The sequence below is a fragment of the Gopherus flavomarginatus genome, chromosome 16 (genome assembly GCF_025201925.1).
Source record: "Gopherus flavomarginatus isolate rGopFla2 chromosome 16, rGopFla2.mat.asm, whole genome shotgun sequence".
Taxonomy (NCBI): Eukaryota; Metazoa; Chordata; order Testudines; family Testudinidae; genus Gopherus; species Gopherus flavomarginatus.
The window spans coordinates 6,992,946-7,012,417 of record NC_066632.1 but is presented as its reverse complement, the minus strand read 5'-3'; the positions used below and the strand labels follow the sequence as shown (position 1 = coordinate 7,012,417).

Below are 19,472 nucleotides of genomic sequence, written 5' to 3'. Positions count from 1 at the left end.
CTGGCCCGGCTGAGGAGCAGTGAGGCTCCGGCTGCAGTGAGTGAGGGGGGACCCAAGCCTACAAAGAGCTTTGATAAGCACTTGCTGCCCCGGCGTAAGGAGGGGGAGGACATAGATACCTTCCTGACGGCCTTTGAGAATGCCTGCGAGCTGCACAGGGTTGACCCTGCAGACAGGATCGCAGTTCTCACCCCCTTACTGGACTCCACAGCCGTGGAGGTGTACAGCCGACTGAAAGGGGCGGAGGCAGGGGACTACGAACTGTTCAAACAGGCCCTGCTCCGCGAGTTTGGGCTGACTCCTGAGATGTACCGGAAAAAGTTCCGGAGCCAGCGTAAAACCCGTGAGGTCACATACCTACAACTGGTCAACCGGGCGCAGGGGTATGCTCGCAAGTGGACAGCTGGGGCCCAAACTAAAGAGGACCTGCTTGACCTATTCATACTGGAGCACCTGTACGAGCAGTGCCCGTCCGACCTGAGGCTGTGGTTGATGGACCAGAAGCCGGAGAACCCGCAGCACGCAGGCCAGCTGGCCGACCAATTTGTGGACAGTCGGGCAGGGGATGGCAGGGAGGAGTCTCGAAGGAGCAGGCCTGCCTCAACGCAGAGAGAGAGTCATCATGGGACCTCCCAAAGGGGGCCTATGGAGAACCCCCCCAAAAGGGGAACATCCAGCGGCAGGTCCCTCCGACCCACTCAAGGGGACCCACGAGATATGGGCTGCTATCGCTGTGGCCAACGAGGTCACATACGGGCCCAGTGCCCCAAGCTCAGGGACAGACCAAGCAGACCCAACCCGCAGAGGGTGGACTGGGTAAAAACCCAATCGGAGGAGGGGCTACATTCCCAGGAAAGGGGGGCTGGCAACATACCACCTGTGGATGCTCCCGGTTCAGGGTTTTTGGTTTACCGGGTGGGCGCGGGGCTACCCCTCCGGAAGGAGTGCATTGTTTCCCTGGAAGTGGATGGGAGGAAGGTCACTGGGTACTGGGACACGGGCGCAGAGGTGACGCTGGCCCGGCCCGAGGTGGTGGCCTCAGATCGGATGGTGCCCGACACCTACCTGACCCTGATGGGCGTGGGCGGGACCCCATTCAAGGTACCCGTGGCAAGGGTACACCTGAAATGGGGGGCCAAGGAGGGCCCCAAGGATGTGGGGGTACACCAATATTTGCCCACTGACGTGTTAATGGGAGGGGACCTTGAGGACTGGCCTAGTAACACCCAGAGTGCCCTGGTCGTGACTCGTAGTCAGAGTCGGCAAATGGCACTGCTCCCCGACAACGGGGAAGGTACTCGACCTGAGGTGCAGGACCCTAACTCAGGGAGCGGGGAACGCCCAGGGGCACGGTGCAGAGAGGCTGCGGCCTCAGACCCAGCCAGCAAGAGAGAGCCGGTCCCCATTCCTGTCCCAGCTGCTGAGTTCCAGGCCGAGTTGCAGAAAGATCCCTCCTTGCGGAAGCACAGGGACCGGGCTGACCTTAGTGCGGTACAGACCATGAGGAGAGGTTGCAAGGAGAGGTTCCTGTGGGAGAAGGGGTTCCTGTACCGAGAATGGGCTCCCCCAGGGGAAGTAGAGTCATGGGGGATCAGGAGGCAGCTGGTGGTTCCCCAGAAGTTCCGTCACAAGCTGTTGTACCTGGCCCATGACATCCCTCTCGCAGGGCACCAGGGAATCCGGCGCACCAGGCAGAGGCTGCTACAGAACTTTTACTGGCCTGGGGTCTTTACCCATGTCCGACAGTACTGCCAATCCTGTGACCCCTGCCAGAGGGTGGGGAAGGCCCGGGACAAGGGGAAAGCGGCTTTGAGGCCTTTACCCATCATAGAAGAACCTTTCCAGAAGGTGGCCATGGACATAGTGGGACCCCTCAGTAAGACGACCCGGTCAGGGAAGAAATACATCCTGGTGGTGGTGGATTTTGCCACTCACTACCCCGAGGCGGTGGCCTTGTCCTCTATCGAAGCAGACACAGTGGCAGATGCGCTGCTGACAATTTTCAGCCGGGTGGGGTTCCCCAAGGAGGTCTTAACGGACCAGGGGTCCAACTTCATGTCGGCCCTGCTCCGGTCCTTATGGCAGAAATGTGGGGTCCAGCACAACTGGGCCTCAGCGTATCACCCCCAGTCCAACGGGCTGGTAGAAAGGTTCAACGGGACGCTGAAGATGATGCTAAAAACATTTATGAACCAGCATCCGCAAGATTGGGACAAGTACTTACCTCACCTGCTGTTTGCGTACAGGGAGGTACCCCAGGAATCTACCGGGTTTTCACCTTTCGAACTGTTGTATGGAAGGCGGGTGAGGGGGCCCCTAGACCTGATGAGGGACGAATGGGAGGGGAAGGCCGCTCCCGAGGGAGAGTCAGTGGTGGAGTATGTCCTGACCTTCCGGGAAAGACTGGCCGAGCTCATGGGCCTGGCCAGGGAGAATCTGGCCCGAGCCCAGAGGAGGCAGAAGGTCTGGTATGACCGCACAGCACGAGCCCGTGCCTTCGCCACAGGGGATCAGGTGATGGTTCTCATCCCCGTGAGGAGAAACAAACTCCAGGCCGCCTGGGAAGGGCCCTTCAAGGTTATCAAGCAACTGAATGAGGTAAACTATGTGGTGGAGCTGTCAAACCGGGCACATCACCGTCGGGTGTACCATGTGAACATGATGAAACCATACTATGACAGGGGGAATGTGGTGTTGGCCGTGTGTGGACATTGGGAGGGGCAGGGAGATGACCCCTTAGTGGATCTATTCCCTGGGACAAAAACTGGTTCCCCCCTGGAGGCGATTCCCCTCTCTGAGCAACTGACCCCGGGCCAGCACGCTGAGATCAGAGGGGTGCTGCATCTATACCAACAGATGTTTTCCAACCAGCCTGGACGCACTAATTTGACTGTCCACCGGGTGGAGACCGGGTCACACCCCCCTATAAGATGCTCCCCTTTTCGGGTCACTGGTAAAACTGCCCAGGATCTTGAAAGAGAGGTCAGGGACATGCTGGCTTTGGGGGTGATCCAGCCGTCTTCCAGCCCTTGGGCCTCGCCAGTAGTGCTGGTTCCCAAGAAGGATGGGTCAATCCGGTTCTGTGTGGACTATCGAAAGCTCAGTGCCATCACCGTATCTGATGCCTACCCTATGCCCAGGCCTGATGAGCTCCTAGACAAGCTGGGAGGTGCACGGTACCTCACCACTATGGATCTTACCAAAGGCTACTGGCAAGTGCCGCTGGACGCAGATGCCAGGCTGAAATCGGCCTTTATCACCCCTCTGGGGCTCTATGAGTTTTTGACCCTGCCCTTCGGCCTCAAGGGAGCGCCGGCCACCTTCCAGCGCCTGGTGGATCAGTTACTGAGGGGGATGGAGAGTTTTGCCGTGGCGTATATTGACGACATCTGCGTCTTCAGCCAGACCTGGGAGGACCACGTGTCCCAGGTTAAACAAGTCCTGGACCGACTCCGAAAGGCTGGGTTAACAGTAAAGGCTGAGAAGTGCAAGGTGGGGATGGCTGAAGTATCTTACCTGGGCCATCGGGTGGGGAGCGGCTGCCTGAAGCCGGAACCAGCCAAGGTGGAGGTGATCAGAGACTGGCCTGCTCCCCAAACCAAAAAGCAGGTCCAGGCCTTTATTGGGATGGCGGGGTACTATCGAAGGTTCGTGCCCCACTTTAGTGCCATAGCCGGCCCCATCACTGAGCTGTGCAAAAAGGGGAAGCCAGACAAGGTGATCTGGACTGAGCAGTGCCAGGAGGCTTTCCAGGCGCTGAAGGAGGCTCTGGTTAGTGGCCCAGTTCTAGCAAACCCAAATTTTGACAAACCCTTTATGGTGTTCACTGATGCCTCAGATACGGGACTGGGGGCAGTGTTAATGCAGGAGGATGAAAAGGGGGAGAGACACCCCATCGTGTACCTGAGTAAGAAGCTGCTACCCCGGGAACAAAGCTACGCGGCCATCGAGAAGGAATGCCTGGCCATGGTGTGGGCCCTTAAGAAGCTAGAGCCATATCTCTTTGGGCGACACTTCACCGTGTACACCGACCACTCTCCCCTGACCTGGCTGCACCAGATGAAAGGAGCCAACGCCAAGCTCCTGAGGTGGAGCCTGCTCCTCCAGGACTATGACATGGACGTGGTCCATGTGAAGGGAAGTGCCAACCTGACAGCGGATGCGTTGTCCCGGAGAGGGGACCCTGAACTTCCCCAGGTCACTGGGCGGAGTGACCCCGCTCAGTTCAGTCTCGAAGGGGGGAGAGATGTGATGCAGTAGGGACTGTCTGTGTGGGGAGTGGGAGAGCAGGGGAGGACTTTAAGGGATGGACGATGCCAGGGCCTGTAACCTGAGCTAGGTAAGGGAGGGGAAAGGTCAACACCTTTGCCCGGGAAGGGGACAAAGGAAGGGAGCGGCAGGAGGGAAGCAGTTGGAGTTTGGGCTTGGGGCTGTGTGGGCGGAATTCAGGGTATCCTAGCTAGGATCCAAGCACCCTGAAAGCCCAGAAGGACTCGGTGGAGGGGTCCTGACTGTGCCTACAAGCTCTGCTGTAACCTGTGTTCCTGTTGTCCAATAAACCTTCTGTTTTACTGGCTGGCTGAGAGTCACTGTGGGTCCCAGGAAGAGGGGTGCAGGACCGGACTCCCCCACACTCCGTGACACATCCGGCTCAGCTCCTGCCACATCTGCAGTGGGGAGGCCCCCCAGGCGGGTGCGGCGCCATCGTCCAACCTGGTGGCATCCAACGTCCCCCCCAAGTATGTCTCCAGCAGGCACTGGTGCCAAGGCCCTGCCAGGGACATGGGGCAGCCGCCCTGTCTTGTCCGGCCGGGTCCTTACGAGCGGGCAACCATGCTGCGGTCGGAGCTCTGGAAGGAGCTGACCTCCCAGCGCTCGAAGCGGCTGCCCTTCCCCGGGGGCTGGCGGCACAGCACCCTGTACAGCTTGCGCAGCACGGCCCGGCGCAGCAGGATGTACACCCAGGGGTCCAGGATCTGGTTCCAGGAGGCCAGGCGCACGCCCAGGAACAGCAGCCGCTGGTAGTGCAGCGCGCCGGCCTTGTCGCCCACCGCCAGCACCACGAAGATCTGCAGGGGAGGGAGGGGGCTTGGGTGGGGTTTGACTCCAGCCCCTTGCCCCTTCTCTGGCCCTAAATCTCTGGGACTGACCCCTCAATCTGAGCCCCCCCCCAACTGCCTCATCCCCTCCCAACCTGAGCCTCCCAACAGCCTGCTCCCCCTCCTCCCAACCTGAATCCTGCGAACAACCTCTTCCTCCCAGCCTGAACCCCCTTCCCCCTCCCCTTCCCAACCTGAGCCCCCCCCAACAGCCCAATCCCCCTCCCAACCTGACCCACCTTCAACCTAATCCACCCACCCCAGCCAGTTTGGGGGGACCCAGCAGTATATACAGCGGGAGCAAAGTGCAGTTACCAGCCACACGAGGGCGCTGCTGTATCAGCCTAGCGACCCGCTGCCCCCAGCGGAATCCGCTGGGCAGATACACCTGCCCTCGTCTCCAACCTCCGAGGTCAGGGTCCGGGGGCTGCAGGGGGTAATTCTCCCCCCGGGGGGGGGAATCAGGATGGTGCCGACTGGGGCTCCTGCATCACCTGGGCTCCCCACCACCATCCGGCCAGCACCAGCCTTTTCCAGGGCAGCCCCCACGGGGAGAGGGGCTGAGGGTAAACCCGGTACCCAAGGGGAATTCCCTGCCCCCCAGAGAATCCCCCAAATCCTGCACCCACGGGGAATCCCACTGTAGCTCTCAGTGAACTCCCTACACCCACGGGGAACCCCCCAAACCCTGCATCCACGAGGAACCCACCTTTCCCCCCGGGAACTCCCAAACCCTGCACCCATGGGGAACCCACCTTTCCCCCAGGTAACCCCCAAACCCTGGACCCATGGGGAACCCCCTGTCCACCCAGAGAACCTCCAAACCCTGCACCTGTGGAAAACCCCTGCCCCCCAGGGAAATCCAAAACCCGGCACCCATGGGGAACCCCCTCAGTGTATCTTGTCCCTGCAGAGAGAACCCCCAACCCTACACCCATTTTGAGCCCTCTCTGCACTCTGATCCCCCCAGGGAGCCCCCTCAAACCCTGCACTTATGGGGAATCCCCCCACTTCACCCTGACCTGCCAGGAAACACCCCCAAGCCCTGCACCCATGGAGAACACCCACACACTGCACCCTGTCCCCACAGAGACACCCCTAACCCTGCACTCATGGGAAACCCCCCTTCATCCTGAACCCCAAGGAGCCACCTTGTACAGTACACCCATGAGGAACCCCCCTGCACCCTGACCCCCAGGGAAACCCCTCAAACCCTGCACTCACGGAACCCCCCCCTTCATCCTGACCCCCAAGGAGCCACCCTGTACCCTGCACCCATGGGGACCCCCCCTGCACCCTGACCCCCAGGGAAACCCCTCCAACTCTGCACCCATGGGGAATCCCCTTGCACCCTGACCCATAAGGAAACCCCTCCAACCCTGCACTCCTGGGATGACCTTCCCACTGCATCCGTGGCACTGGGGGGACCCCCACCCTACCCCCTCACTCACCAGGATAGGGCTCCAGCAAATGCAGGAGACTACCATGATGCCCACCAGCTGCACCACCATCTCGATGTCGTGGGCCTTGGTGTGCCGCTGCCCGCATTTGCGCTGGGCCCGCAGCCGCGCCCGCACCAGGCTGAGCCCGCTCAGGGTGTTGCAGACCAGGGCGACCAGCAGGGAGGCCAGGCCCAGCAGGGAGAAGAGCAAAGCAAAGGTCACCTCACACCAGCTCTCCGCCGGCTGCACCTTGATGAAGCACCAGGTGCATGAGTGCTGGATGGTGTAGCTGCCGAAGCTGAAGATGGGCAGCAGGGCAATGCCCAGGGCTGAGGCCCAGAGCCCCAGCAGGGTGAGTTTGGTCCGGACAGAGGTCACCAGCAAGGCGTGGAGCAGCGGGCGCGTCACCCCCACGCAGCGCTCCACCGCCATGACGCAGCCCAGGAAGAGTGGGCATAGGCCAAAGAAGACCATGCAGGCGCCGAAGAACTGGCATATGGCGCCGGTGCTGTCCATGGCATCCCATTTCTGCCGGGTGGCGTAGAGCCGCAGCACGAAGGCGCCCGGGATGACGTGCCCGGCGAAGTCCGTGATGACCAGGCTGCTGGCAAAGAGCAGGAAGGTGGCCTTGGAGCGGCGCCGGAAGCGGGCGTAGGACTGCACCAGGATGGCCAGGGCCACCATGTTGGAGACAGCACCCAGTGTCATGGAGAAGATGGGCATGGCTGGTGAGGGCAGGGGCTGCTTCAGTGGCTCCACCCGGCACCCCGAGGAGTTCCCCGGCAGCAAACCACTGACAGGCATGGGGAGGGGTGCCCCGGGGCTGGTGGGCCCCCCCAGCAGGGAGACGTTGGATGGGTGGCAGGTGAACATCTTCTCAGCAGAGTCTGCAGCTGGCACCAGGCATGGACATCTGGTGGGGTGGGAGAGAGACGGGCATCAGGGGAGAGCCACTGCCACTGGGCCCCGGCAATGCCCCCACGCACTGGGGGCTGAGCCACACAGTCCCCCCACCCCACACCGCCACCCCACACTGAGGGAGGTGCCCTCTGCCGGTTCCAGAGGGAGCTGTGGGCTCTCAGTTACACCCCCACTCCCGGCCTCCTGGGGTGGAAGCAGCAGTTTGAAGTTGGGGGGAAGCAATGGGGGAATCAGGGCACGTTTCCCGGCTCTGTGAGGGTCCCCCAACTTTCAGGACATTTGAACCCAGGGCAGCGCTGCTGGAGCCCAGGGTACTCCTGCGGATTGGCACCAAGCAGCAGGACTGGCCCCTCCTGCCGCCTGCCCTCCCCTGAGCCCGGGAACGACTCCCCGGGGAGCCCCGTGTGACCCCACGGGAGACACCCCTTGGCACTGGGACGCTGGGCTGGACAGAGCCGGGGGGTGACTCTTGGGGGAGCAGAGAGAGGAGAACCCAGGAGTCCTGACTCCCAGAAACCCCCCTTCCCTCGATCTAGACCCCTCCCCCCCGAGCTGGGGAATGAACCCAGGGGTCCTGGCACCCAGACCCCCCCCCCCCTTCCCCGTGCAAAGAGCAGACAGCGCTCAGCACCGGCCCCGGCCGGGACGGGGTGGGGGCAGGTTCTCTTTCATTCACCCCCCCCATCAGTCCCTCCCATTCCGGGGCCAGGAGCCCGGACCCTCGGGGCGCCCCCCCCAGAAGGCCTCGTGGGGCCCGCGCCCCCTTACCGTGCTCAGGGGCTCCCCCCGCGCCCCACTCCCAAGCGGCCGGATCGCTCCCTCCGAAGGGACCGCGCGTCCGGGCCCCGGGCGCCCCGTCCCGGCTGCGAACGGGGCAGAGACCGAGCCGCCCTGGCCGAGGGATCGACGCCCCGTCGGGGCCCGCTGGGCTCGGGAGGCGCTCGGAGACCCCCCCGCCCCGCGCCTCAGCAGCTGCCTTTCCCGGTGAGGCGAGTCCCAGCCCCGGGTCCCGCCGCTCCTCGCCGCGCTGCGCTCTGCCTCCCCGGCCGGCCGTGCGCAGGGACCGCAGCGCCGAGCTCCAGAGCGCCCCCCTGCGCCAGGCCCGCTCCGTCCGCGGGGGGTGAGCTCCGGGCCGCCGCCAGGGGGCGCCCCCAGCCCCGTGCCCAGCTCAGTGCACGGGCTCCCCCCGCACCTCCCAGGTAGGGCCAGGGCTGACCCCTGCTGCCAAGCGGCCCGGTGCTGGGCTGGACGGGGTGCCCAGTACCCGGCGCTGGAGCCAGCTGGGACCCTCTGGCTCTTTCCATGTTCCGGGCGCACACCACCCTGTGTATGGGAAGTGTCCCCCTGCCCCTGCCTAGGGGGTGTGTCCTGTGCCACCCTGCCCCGTGCCATCCTGCCCCTGCCTGCAGTGTGTGTCCCTTATGTTACCCTGCCCCATGCCACCCTTCCCCTGTCTGCAGTGTGTCCCTTACGTCACCCTGCCCCATGCCATCCTGCCCCTGCCTGCAGTGTGTCCCTTACGTCGCCCTGCCCCATGCCATCCTGCCCCTGCCAGCAGTGTGTGTCCCTTATGTTACCCTGCCCCATGCCACCCTTACCTGCCTGCAGAGTGTGTCCCTTATGTCACTCTGCCCCATGCAACCCTTCCCCTGCCTGCAGAGTGTGTCCCTTATGTCACCCTGCCCCATGCCACCCTACCCCTGCCTGCAGAGTGTGTCCCTTATGTCACTCTGCCCCATGCCATCCTGCCCCTGCCTGCAGAGTGTGTCCCTTACATCGCCCTGCTCCATGCCACCCTGCCCCTGCCTGCAGTGTGTCCCTTACGTCGCCCTGCCCCATGCCATCCTGCCCCTGCCTGCAGTGTGTTTCCCTTATGTCACCCTGCCCCATGCCACCCTGCCCCTGCCTGCAGTGTGTGTCCCTTACGTTGCCCTGCCCCATGCCACCCTGCCCCTGCCTGCAGTGTATCCCTTACATCGCCCTGCCCCATGCCACCCTTCCCCTGCCTGCAGAGTGTGTCCCCAATGGCACTCTGCCCCCTAGCACCCTGTCTTGGGCATAATCCCCATTTCACCCTGGCCCATGGCACCCTGCCCTTGCCATGTCTCCTATGGCACCTTGTCCCATGCCACCCTGTCCCTGCCTACGGTGTGTGTCCTGTGCCACCCTGCCCAGGCCATGTCCCCTATGGCACCCTGCCCTATGCCACTGGAACCTATCTGGTGCCCATTCTGCCCCAGTTCATGGAGGGTCATAGCAGGCACACTGTATGCAGCATGCTACCCACTGGGGCTGTGGACTCTGCAGGGATGTAGAGATACCAGGGCAGATGGGCCCCTTGGGCTGATGGAACTGAGCTCACTGGCCCACAGACCCAGGGAGGTGACACATTCCTGCCCCAGGGGGACTAGGTGGGCACACTGAGGTGCAGCGAGGGGAAAGGACTTGCCCAAGGGCAGTCAGGAACAGAACTCAGACGTCCTGAGTCCCAGTGTTCTATCCCATAGGCAACACTGTCCTTCAATCCAGGCTGAGATGGACCATTGCTCTGCTCTGGCTGGAGTCTCCGGCCTCACCCATCCCCTGGGTGTCAGGGCTGCTTGGAGTTCAGCCACTCTGGAGCTCAGTGCCTGGAGCCACATGAGTCAAAGGCCTGTTCCCCGTGGGGCACTGCAGCCATTAGATGCCAAGGACAGGACAGTGCCTGGGGCCAGCAAGGTGGCCCAGCAGCCCATGCTGTGTCATTACCCCAGGTGGGTTACAAAACACTGCACAGATGCTGTGCCCCAGGGGAAAGTCACCCAATGGCCCGGCCTGTCCGCACTCCTCTACCAGAGCCAGAAATAGAACCTAGGAGTCCTGTGTCCCAGCCCCCTGCTTTAACCAGTAGCCCCCACTCCTCTTCTGGGGCTGGGGATAGAACCCAGGAGTCCTGTGTCCCAGCCCCCCCTGCTTTAACCAGTAGCCCCCACTCCTCTTCTGGGGCTGGGGATAGAACCCAGGAGTCCTGTGTCCCAGCCCCCCCGCTTTAACCAGTAGCCCCCACTCCCCTCGCAGGGCTGGGGATAGAACCCAGGAGTCCTTGTTCCCAGCCCCGCTTTAAAGAGCCCTGAGACCTTTCAGCTGACTGACCTCTAGGCCAGAGCGGGAAGGAGACTCTGCATGAGGCCTGTGGGTGGCATCAGTCCCTGCCAGTCACTGTTTACCCCCAGCCCAGTGAGATCTGAGCGGCTCCAGCCCAGACAGGTCCCTGGGCGCTGGCAGGTCCTGGTGCCTTAGAGCTGGAGAATTGACAGCACCAGGGGCTGTCATGACCCCAAGCTCTCATCGCTGCCTGGAAAGAGTCCAGTGGCTCCCCCGGCCTGCTGGGTCCAGGCAGCCCCAGGCACTGACCTGGAGAGGCCCTTGCTGCAGGAAACGGGCCCCGGGAGCAACATGGTGACTGTCAACAGGCCCAACCCAGCCCCACCGCCCCGGAATATCTCCGGCCCTATGCCCAGCCCCACTGCCCCAGCATAGCTCCAGCCCTATGCCCAGCCCCCCAGCCCCGGCATAGCTCCGGCCCTACGCCCAGCCCCACTGCCCCGGCATAGCTCCGGCCCTACGCCCAGCCCCACAGCCCCGGCATAGCTCTGGCCCTCCGCCCAGCCCCTCTGCCTCGTCATATCCGGCCCTACGCCCAGCCCCACAGCCCCGGCATAGCTCCGGCCCTACGCCCAGCCCCACTGCCCCAGCATAGCTCCAGCCCTCCGCCCAGCCCCTCTGCCTCGTCATATCTCCGGCCCTACGCCCAGCCCCACAGCCCCGGCATAGCTCCGGCCCTACGCCCAGCCCCACTACCCCGGCATAGCTCCGGCCCTATGCCCAGCCCCACTGCCCCGGCATAGCTCTGGCCCTATGCCCAGCCCCTCTGCCCCGGGAGCCCCTCTGCCCCGGCATATCTTCAGCCCTACACCCAGCCCCTCTGCCCCGGCATATCTCCGGCCCTACGCCCAGCCCCACTGCCCCGGTATAGCTCCGGCCCTACGCCCAGCCCCACAGCCCCGGCATACCTCTGGCCCTACGCCCAGCCCCTCTGCCCCGGCATATCTCCGGCCCTACGCCCAGCCCCACTGCCCCGGCATAGCTCCGGCCCTACGCCCAGCCCCACAGCCCCGGCATACCTCTGGCCCTACGCCCAGCCTCTCTGCCCCGGAATGTCTCTGGCCCTACGCCCAGCCCCACAGCCCCAGCATGTCTCCGGCCCTCCGCCCAGCCCCACTGCCCCGGCATAGCTCCGGCCCTACGCCCAGCCCCACTGCCCCGGCATAGCTCCGGCCCTACGCCCAGCCCCACAGCCCCGGCATACCTCCGGCCCTACGCCCAGCCCCTCTGCCCCGGAATGTCTCCGGCCCTACGCCCAGCCCCACAGCCCCGGCATATCTCCGGCCCTACGCCCAGCCCCACCGCCCCGGCATATCTCCGGCCCTACGCCCAGCCCCACAGCCCTGGCATACCTCCGGCCCTATGCCCAGCCTCTCTGCCCCGGCATATCTCCGGCCCTACGCCCAGCCCCACTACCCCGGCATAGCTCCGGCCCTATGCCCAGCCCCACCATATCGCCAGCCCTATGCCCAGCCCCACCGCCCTGGCACAGCCCAGGACCCAGCACACACCAAGAGTTCTACCAGCTCTTGTCAATATCTTAGCAAAGCACAGGAGAGAGACAGACAAAGGTTTAAGGTGACAGATCAAGCAATAGCTGGGAGGGTGGGGTAAGGGGCTAGATGGGGCTAGCTTGGGATGGGATTAGATAGGGCTGGCTGGGGACGGGGCTGGCTGGGGATGGGGACAGACAGGGCTGACGGGTTGGGGAGCCCTAGATGGCTGGCTAGGGACAAGGACAATGGGGCTGGCTTGGGAGGGGCTAGAGGGGGCTGGCTGGGGACAGGGATAGATGGGGCTGGCTGGGGATGAGGATAGGTGGTGCTGGCTGGGGATGGCAACAGGCGGGTTTGGCTGGGGATGGGGACAGACTGGGCTGGCTGTGGATGGGTTAGATGGGGCTGGCAGGAGATGGGGTTAGATGGGGCTGGCTGTGGACAGGGACAGATGGGGCTGGCTGGGGACGGGGACCAATGGGGCTGGCTGGGGACACAGTTAGATGGGGCTGGCTGAGGAGCAGGGCTGACAAGGCTGGCTGGGGATGGGGATAGATGAAGTTATCTGGGGACGGGGATAGATGGGCTGGCTGGGGTCAGGGACAGACCAGGCTGGCTGGGGTCGGGAACAGATGGGGCTGGCTGGGGTCACGGACAGAGCGGGCCAGCTAGCTGTGAATGGGGCTAGTGTTCTGTTTCCAGGCTGACCCATTGTGCGAGGCCATGAACAGCAGCCAGTCGCTCTGATGACCAGCCCCCAGCCGGGTCTCCCATCCCCTGGCCTCCCCTTCCCCTGGTGCCTGGCATGGCAGCAGGTAGGACTCAGAGCAGGGGCAGGACCCTCCCCTTAGGGGACAGCGGGGGCCAGTGCCATGCTGGCAGCAATGTGAATCCTACCCCAGCGGGGCCCCGTTCATGGCAGGGCAGGTGCCCATGTCCATCCCCGATGCCCATGTCCTGAGCAGGTGCTGGGGTTAGGGCACAACCCTAGGTAAGAGAGTGCCAGCTCTGGGCAGGCCTGGTGCCCACACCATCCTTAAGCCTCTGCCCCAACTTACCTTTGGCCATGTGCATTGTGGGAGAATCCAGGCTGCTCTCCTGTCATGCAGCAGCAGGAGGTGAGAAGCACTGGAAAGGGGAGCAGTGCATTCTGGGATGGAGAGCCCTTGGGACTTGGGGGTGGGTGCCAGCTACACTAGCCAATGTGCAAACCCTGGTTAAGCCGCTGGAGGGCAAGGCTGAGCCCAGCACCTGGCAGGGGGATGCCTGGTAGCCGGGATACTGCGGCCCCTTGTGGGTTATCAGCCTCACATGGTTCCTGGGCTGAGGGGGCCATGGCGCTGTGAAGTGCTGGGTACATAACGACCCAGGAATGGGCCCATCTAACCCGATATCCTGCCTCCGACAGGGCTAGCTTCAATAGCCCCTATACGTGCAATGGGGGATCAACTTGCTCCCCCACCCCCACCCTTGCCAAGGCTTTGGGGGCTTGTCCTTGGTGTTGGGTGATGGGAAGTGGGGGGTACCAGGGACTGCAAGGGGAAGGCAGGGCTGCCCGGTGGGGGCAAGAGGGGCAATTTGTCCTGGGCCCCGCAGGGGCCCCCACGAGAGTTTTTTGGGGCCACTGGAGTGGGGTCCTTCACTCGCTCCGAGGGCCCTGGAAAACTCGTGGGGCCCGGGCCCCCGCAGCTTCTTCTGCTCCAGGTCATCATTGGCAATTCGGCAGCAGGGGGTCCTTCCTCTTCGGGACCCGCTGCCGAAGTGCCCTGAAGACCCGCAGCGGGGGGTCCCGGGGTGAGTCTTTGGCAGCAATTAGACAGCGGAGGGTCCTTCCACCCCAGACCCACCGCGGAAGAGCCCGGGCCCCCTGAGTCCTCTGGGTGGCCCTGGGGGAGGGACCCTGAGGGGGAGGTGGGGAAGGAGGAGTTACAGGGGAGGGAGGGAGGCAGGGGACTATGAGGGCGGGGAGGGAAGGGGTAGGGAGGGGGTCATGGGGGAGATGGGGGGAGGTAACAGATTCCCCCATGCTCCCCAACAGGTCTGTGGAAAACCATTGAGCACCCAGGAATTAAGTCCCATGGGCCCTGAGCACAGCCAGGTCTGTGTGTGGGTGGCAGGGTGGGATGGTTCCTGGCATTGCTGGGTGAGCCAGGGACACTGGGTGGGATGGGCCAGGCTCGGGCAAAGCGGGCAGGGGAGCAGGGGTGGCTGGTAGTGGAGGTGGATGGAATCAGGACCTGGGGGGACCCCAGTGTTCCCAGTTCCCAGCCTGGGCCCAGAGCTGCAGCCCAGCACCATGACCCCTCCCATGCTGCAGGGAGGGCTTGTGCCAGCCTGGCCCTGGCCAGCAGGGGGCGCTGTGGGATGTGGGGCAGGAGCCTCTTGGACCTGCCCAGCTGTTGCCACACATGGGCGACTTTGCGGCAGGCCCTGCTGCACCCAGGCTCCAGCTGGCGGCGTTTCCCGGCAGAGCCACCCCACATGGCGCCCATTAGCGCTAATGGCTGCAGGCCGCGGTAATGCAGTGATAATGGAGCTGCGGTTGCTGGCTCCGCATTCCCAGCAGCCATGAGCTCATGCGGGGCCTGCTGGTTGGGGGATCTGCCCTGGGCTGTACCCATGCCAGGACCCAGCCTCCCATGCAGGTCCTTTCACACATGGCCCATTGGCATGAACAGATCACTCAGCCTCCTGCGCTTGGGGGGACATGCTGGGGAGCAGGGCGCACAGGCTAGGGCAGTGGGGGCGCATGGACCAGAGGCTCATATGGCAGGGCTGGGGGGCGAATGGGGCAGAGTGGGGGAGCACATGGGCCTGGGCTGGGGTGGTGCATGGCATGGGGAGGGGCAAGGCCACAAGGGCAAGGGTCGGGGGCACGCACGGGCCAAGGCAGCGAGGGAGGGGGCATGGGGCTCACCTGGCCTGGGACTGGGATGTGCAGCTCAAAACTCCAGGCAGTGCCTGTCTGCCAGGTGCTGAAGCCAAGTGCCTGGATACTGCACAGCTGGGGGTGCAGGGAGGGGCCCGCGGCCAGGAACTGCTGGCAGGGGATGGGGTGTGTGGCGGGGGCGGCTGCCAAACACGTGGCAGTTCCAGGCCAAATGGGAGCTGGGTTCTCCTGCTTCTCAGCAATGTTTAGGGAAGGGGAAATGTACCAGCCAGGGACCTGTCCTGCCTGGGGCACGGGGGAGGTTTGAGCCAACTTGAGTCAGGCCAGCGGATTCAGGGGACAGAAGGTCAGAGAGTAGAAGAGGCAGACCAGGATTGAGGGGCACCAGCAGAGCCAGGGGGCAGGACTGGACTAGCAGAGGGCTGGGGGTTGGGATTGAGGGGCACTGGCAGAGTTGGGGGGGAGGGGGGCAGGGCAGGGCTAGCAGGGGGCTGGGGGGTCGGGATTGAGGGGCACTGACAGCTGAAGGGGGAAGGATTGGGCTAGCAGGGGGCTGGGGGTCGGGATTGAGGGGCACTGGCAGAGCTGGGGGGAGGGGGGCAGGGCAGGGCTAGCAGGGGGCTGGGGGTCAGGATTGAGGGGTACTGGCAGACCTGGGGGGGGGAGGAGAAACGTTCTCTCTGTCAGGCTGCCCGGCCCATTCCCACTGGGGTGGGGGCTGGAATGTGTGAATGAGTCACCCTGTCAGCGGGACACGTTTCCTTTGATTTGGTGCCCAGATTGGAGGGGGGTGTGGAGAGGGGTGTCTGTGGCAAGAAGCAGGTTGGGGGGGGGGACTATGGAGGGGGACAGGTTGCAGGGGGCTGTGATGGGGGAGGCGGGTTGCGGGGAAAGAGGGGCCATGGCTGGTGGCATAACCTGGGTGCAAGCCATGGGCTGGGGCGGGGGCCAGGGTCAGAGTCCTTGGCAGCCCTGAGCCACTGGCTCTGTGGCTCAGACGTCTGCAAGGAGAAGGCTCCAGCAGCCTCTAGGCTCTGCTGATTAACTCCCACGCAGCCTGGCAGGCCATGGGACACTCCCCCTGTGATGCAGCCAGCTCTGGGCTGGGGCAGCCCTGTGGTGGCGCAGTAGAACAGGATGGGTGGGGAGAGGCATTTGAGAGCCCAAAGAGACTGAACTGAGGTGATGCCTGGCTCCAGGGCAACGCACCCGACACACATGCAGCTCCGGGTGTGTGTACAGGGGGAGTCTGCCATGAGCAGGGCACAGCTCCCTCCCACCAAGCCCCCCAACCCTCCCACTCCTTGCAGCACGACCCCCCACCCCCGAGCCCCACAACCCTCCTGGGCTCCCTGTAGGATGCCTTCCCTCCCCTGCTCCACTGAGTCCCACAACCCTCCTGCTCCCTGCAGCAGCCCGGCTTGCCCCGGGAGTGAAACGTCTCCAGTACAAACAACACTGGAAACTGGGAGCAGATCACCAGCAGGGACCGACACCCCCGCCCAGCCCCTCACAGACTGTCTGGGTCTGTGCCCTGGGAAGCAGGTGACACGATCCACCCCCACTCCCTGCAGCCCGGCGCCCCCTACTGAGCCCCCTGCTCCCTGCAGCACAGCGCCCCCTAGGGTCGTGCTGGGGGCCAGCACTGACAGCGAGGGGCGAGTGCCCCCTGCTGAGCCCCTGCCCTGCAGATCCAGACAGGCTGTTTATGGTCAAGCTCCAATGCTCTCAGCAAGGGGCGAGCCCCCCCCTCCCCCCCAGAATTGACTTGGCTTCTGGCATCAGACGGGAGGGGGGGTCTTGGCTAAGGGCCCAGATGGATCATATCTGCAACACAAACATCTCAGGGCGTAACTGGGGGGATGGTGGAGGGTTTTCCACAGGGGGAGGAGTTCTGGGGGATGGGGGGGGACAGATGACAATTTCACGTAATTCTGAGGCACTAGACAACTCAACAGATGTTACACAGGGATCCCTCACCTACTGCTGGGATGCAGCCACCTCTGGGGTGGGTCTGGGGGTTGTTTATACAGGGATCCCCTGCCCAGTGCTCGGGCATCAGGATACCTGGGCTGTATTCCAAGCTCTGCCCCTGCCCTGCTGGGTGATGCTGCAGGGCAGAGTCCTCTTGGTGCCTCTGTTTCCCATCATCTGTAATGGAGGTAATGGCTCTGCACCCCATGTGACCTGAGGGCCCTGTGGGAGCCAACACACAACGGCATGTGTGCCCAGGACACGACTGGCAGCAGCAGACTGGTAAGGGGTAGCCTGGCTTGGGGGGAGGTGCTGGGGGGCACTGTGGAGGGGTCAGGTTTTATTGGCAGTCTCCTCCCCACACCCTGCCCCATGCCGATCCCAGTGGAGTGCGCCCCCTGGGGGTGGCAGGCAGTTGAGTCCATGTTGAACCTGTTACTCAACCCCTCCCCGCTAGGGGACTGGGCAGCCTGCCTTCTGCCCCCTTCGGATATGTGGCCCCTGTGGGGCAATTTCCCCTTGGGCCTCCCGTCTTGATGCATTGCGACAGGGTGCAGGGGGCGGGAAAGGGAGAGGTTGTGTAAGGCCCAACCCCCCCCGCCACTCCCCGGTCAGGCCCCAGAGACAGATGCTGAGGAAATCTGAGCCCTGCTTCCGGCTCCAAGATGGGGGAAGGACTGAAATGAGCTGGGGGCAGAAAGGAGAGACCACATGGGGATCCCCCAACTAATCCCCCCCACCCCAGGGCCAGAAAAGGACCAGACAGCTCCTAAGGGGCTGGATATCAGAGCTGAACTTCTTGGTAACAGCAACCAGAATGTGATGACATTGAACATCCTTGTGGGGTGGGGGCGGAGGACAAATACCAAAGAACATTCTTTCCCCTCCCCACCCCACCCCACCCCGGCAGTGTCAAAAAAGGGGAATGCCACAAACCTGAGTTAAACGGCCATTCAGTGGAACAGTCCCAAGGGCGAAACACCTGCAAGCTGCATGGCAACCTTTTAAAAACACCATCACAGAGGCTCAAGCTAAATGTGTAGCCCCCAATTGAAAAAAGAAAGCAGTGTGAGGATAAAAAAACAACAACCCCCGCCACCACCCTGGTGGCTAAACAACAAAGTGAAAGAAGCAGTTAGAAGCCAAAGGCGTCCTTTAAAAATTCAACGTCAAATCCCATGGTGGGAAATAGAAAGGCACATAAACTCTGGCATGTGAAGTGTAAAAATATAATTAGGGCGAAAAAGTATTTGCAGAGCAACTAGGAAAAGTTGACAAAAACTAACAGCAAACATTGTTTTAGGTACATGAGACGCAGGAAGCCGTGGGGTCACTGGATGATCCCAGAGCTAAAGGAGCACTCAAGGAAAACAAAGCCATTGCAGAGACGCTAAATGGATTCTTTGAATCTGTACTCACTGCAGAGGCCGTGAGGGAGATTCCTGTGCCTGGGCCATTCTTCTTAGGGAACAAATCTGAGGACCTGTCCCAGACTGAGGTGTCAGTACAGGTGAGTTTGGCATAAATTGACCAGTAATAAGTCACCAGGGCCAGATGGGATTCACCCAGGAGTTTGGAAGGAACTAAAATGAGAAATTGCAGAACTACTAATTGTGGTATGTAACCTGCCACATAAAGCAGCCTCCAGACCAGATGACTGGTGGCTTGCTAATGTGGTGCTGATTTTTTTAAAAAGCCCCAGAGATGATCCTGGCAAGTACAGGCAGGTAAGCCCAGGCAACAGTACCAGGCAAATTGGCTGAAACTGTAGTAAAGAACAGAACGATCACACCTAGATAAACACAATATCTTGGAAAGAGTCAACATGGTTCTTGTAAAGGGAAATCATGCCTCACCAATCTATTAGAATCTTTGAGGAGGTCAACAAACATGGAGAGGGGGGATCCAGTGGATATTGTGCACTTGGACTTTCAGAAAGCCTTTGACAAGGTCCCTCACCAAAGGCTCTTAAGCAAAGTAAGCCGCCATGAGATAAAAAGGCAGGTCCTCTCATGGATCAGTAACTGGTTGAAAGACAAGAAATAAAGCGTAGGAATAAATGGGCAGTCTTCAAAGCAGAGAGAGGTAAACAGCCGGGCCTCAGGGATCTGTACTGGGACCAGTGCTGTTCAACATAGTCATAAATGATCTGGAAAAAGGGGATGAACAGTGAGGTGGCAGTTTGCAGATGATACAAAATTACTCATGATAGTGAAGTCCCAGGCAGCCTGCGAAGAGCTACAAAAGGATCTTACAAAACTGGGTGACTGGGCAACAAAATGGCAGATGAAATTCAATGTTGCTAAATGCAAAGTAATGCACATTGGAAAACAGAATCCCAACTATACAGAGAAAATGAGATCTCAATGAGCTGTCACCACTGAAGAGGTCTTGGAGTCACTGTGGACAGTTCTCTGAAAACATCCCCCCAGTGCGCAGCGGCTGGCAGAAAAGCAAACAGAATGTGAGAACCATTAGGAGAGGGACAGATAAGGTGACAGGAAAT

At 62.1% G+C, this 19,472-nt stretch overlaps 1 protein-coding gene across 2 annotated transcripts; it reads right to left on the bottom strand.

Moving 5' to 3' along the window:
- Positions 1 to 4,649: 4,649 nt before the first annotated feature.
- Positions 4,650 to 13,230, bottom strand: PTGER1 (prostaglandin E receptor 1). 2 transcript variants are annotated; one of them, XM_050925223.1, is made up of 3 exons: positions 13,161 to 13,230; positions 6,551 to 7,454; positions 4,650 to 5,069 (listed from the first exon to the last, which is right to left on the bottom strand). In XM_050925223.1, the coding sequence occupies exons 1-3, from the start codon at positions 13,205 to 13,207 to the stop codon at positions 4,818 to 4,820; spliced, it is 1,203 nt and encodes a 400-aa protein (XP_050781180.1). In that variant the 5' UTR covers positions 13,208 to 13,230; the 3' UTR covers positions 4,650 to 4,817. The 2 variants fall into 2 exon arrangements, with proteins under 2 accessions (XP_050781180.1, XP_050781181.1); XM_050925224.1 differs by lacking the exon at positions 13,161 to 13,230 and adding an exon at positions 8,231 to 8,451.
- Positions 13,231 to 19,472: the final 6,242 nt, after the last annotated feature.

Coding starts and splice junctions, on each gene's coding strand:
- PTGER1 (XM_050925223.1), bottom strand. CDS start 13,207: ATGACAGGAGAGCAGCCTGGATTCTCCCACAATGCACATGGCCAAAG. Junction 7,455..13,160: donor CACAATGCACATGGCCAAAG/GTAAGTTGGGGC, acceptor CCACCCCACCAG/ATGTCCATGCCTGGTGCCAG. Junction 5,070..6,550: donor TTTGCTGGAGCCCTATCCTG/GTGAGTGAGGGG, acceptor CCTCCCCTGCAG/ATCTTCGTGGTGCTGGCGGT.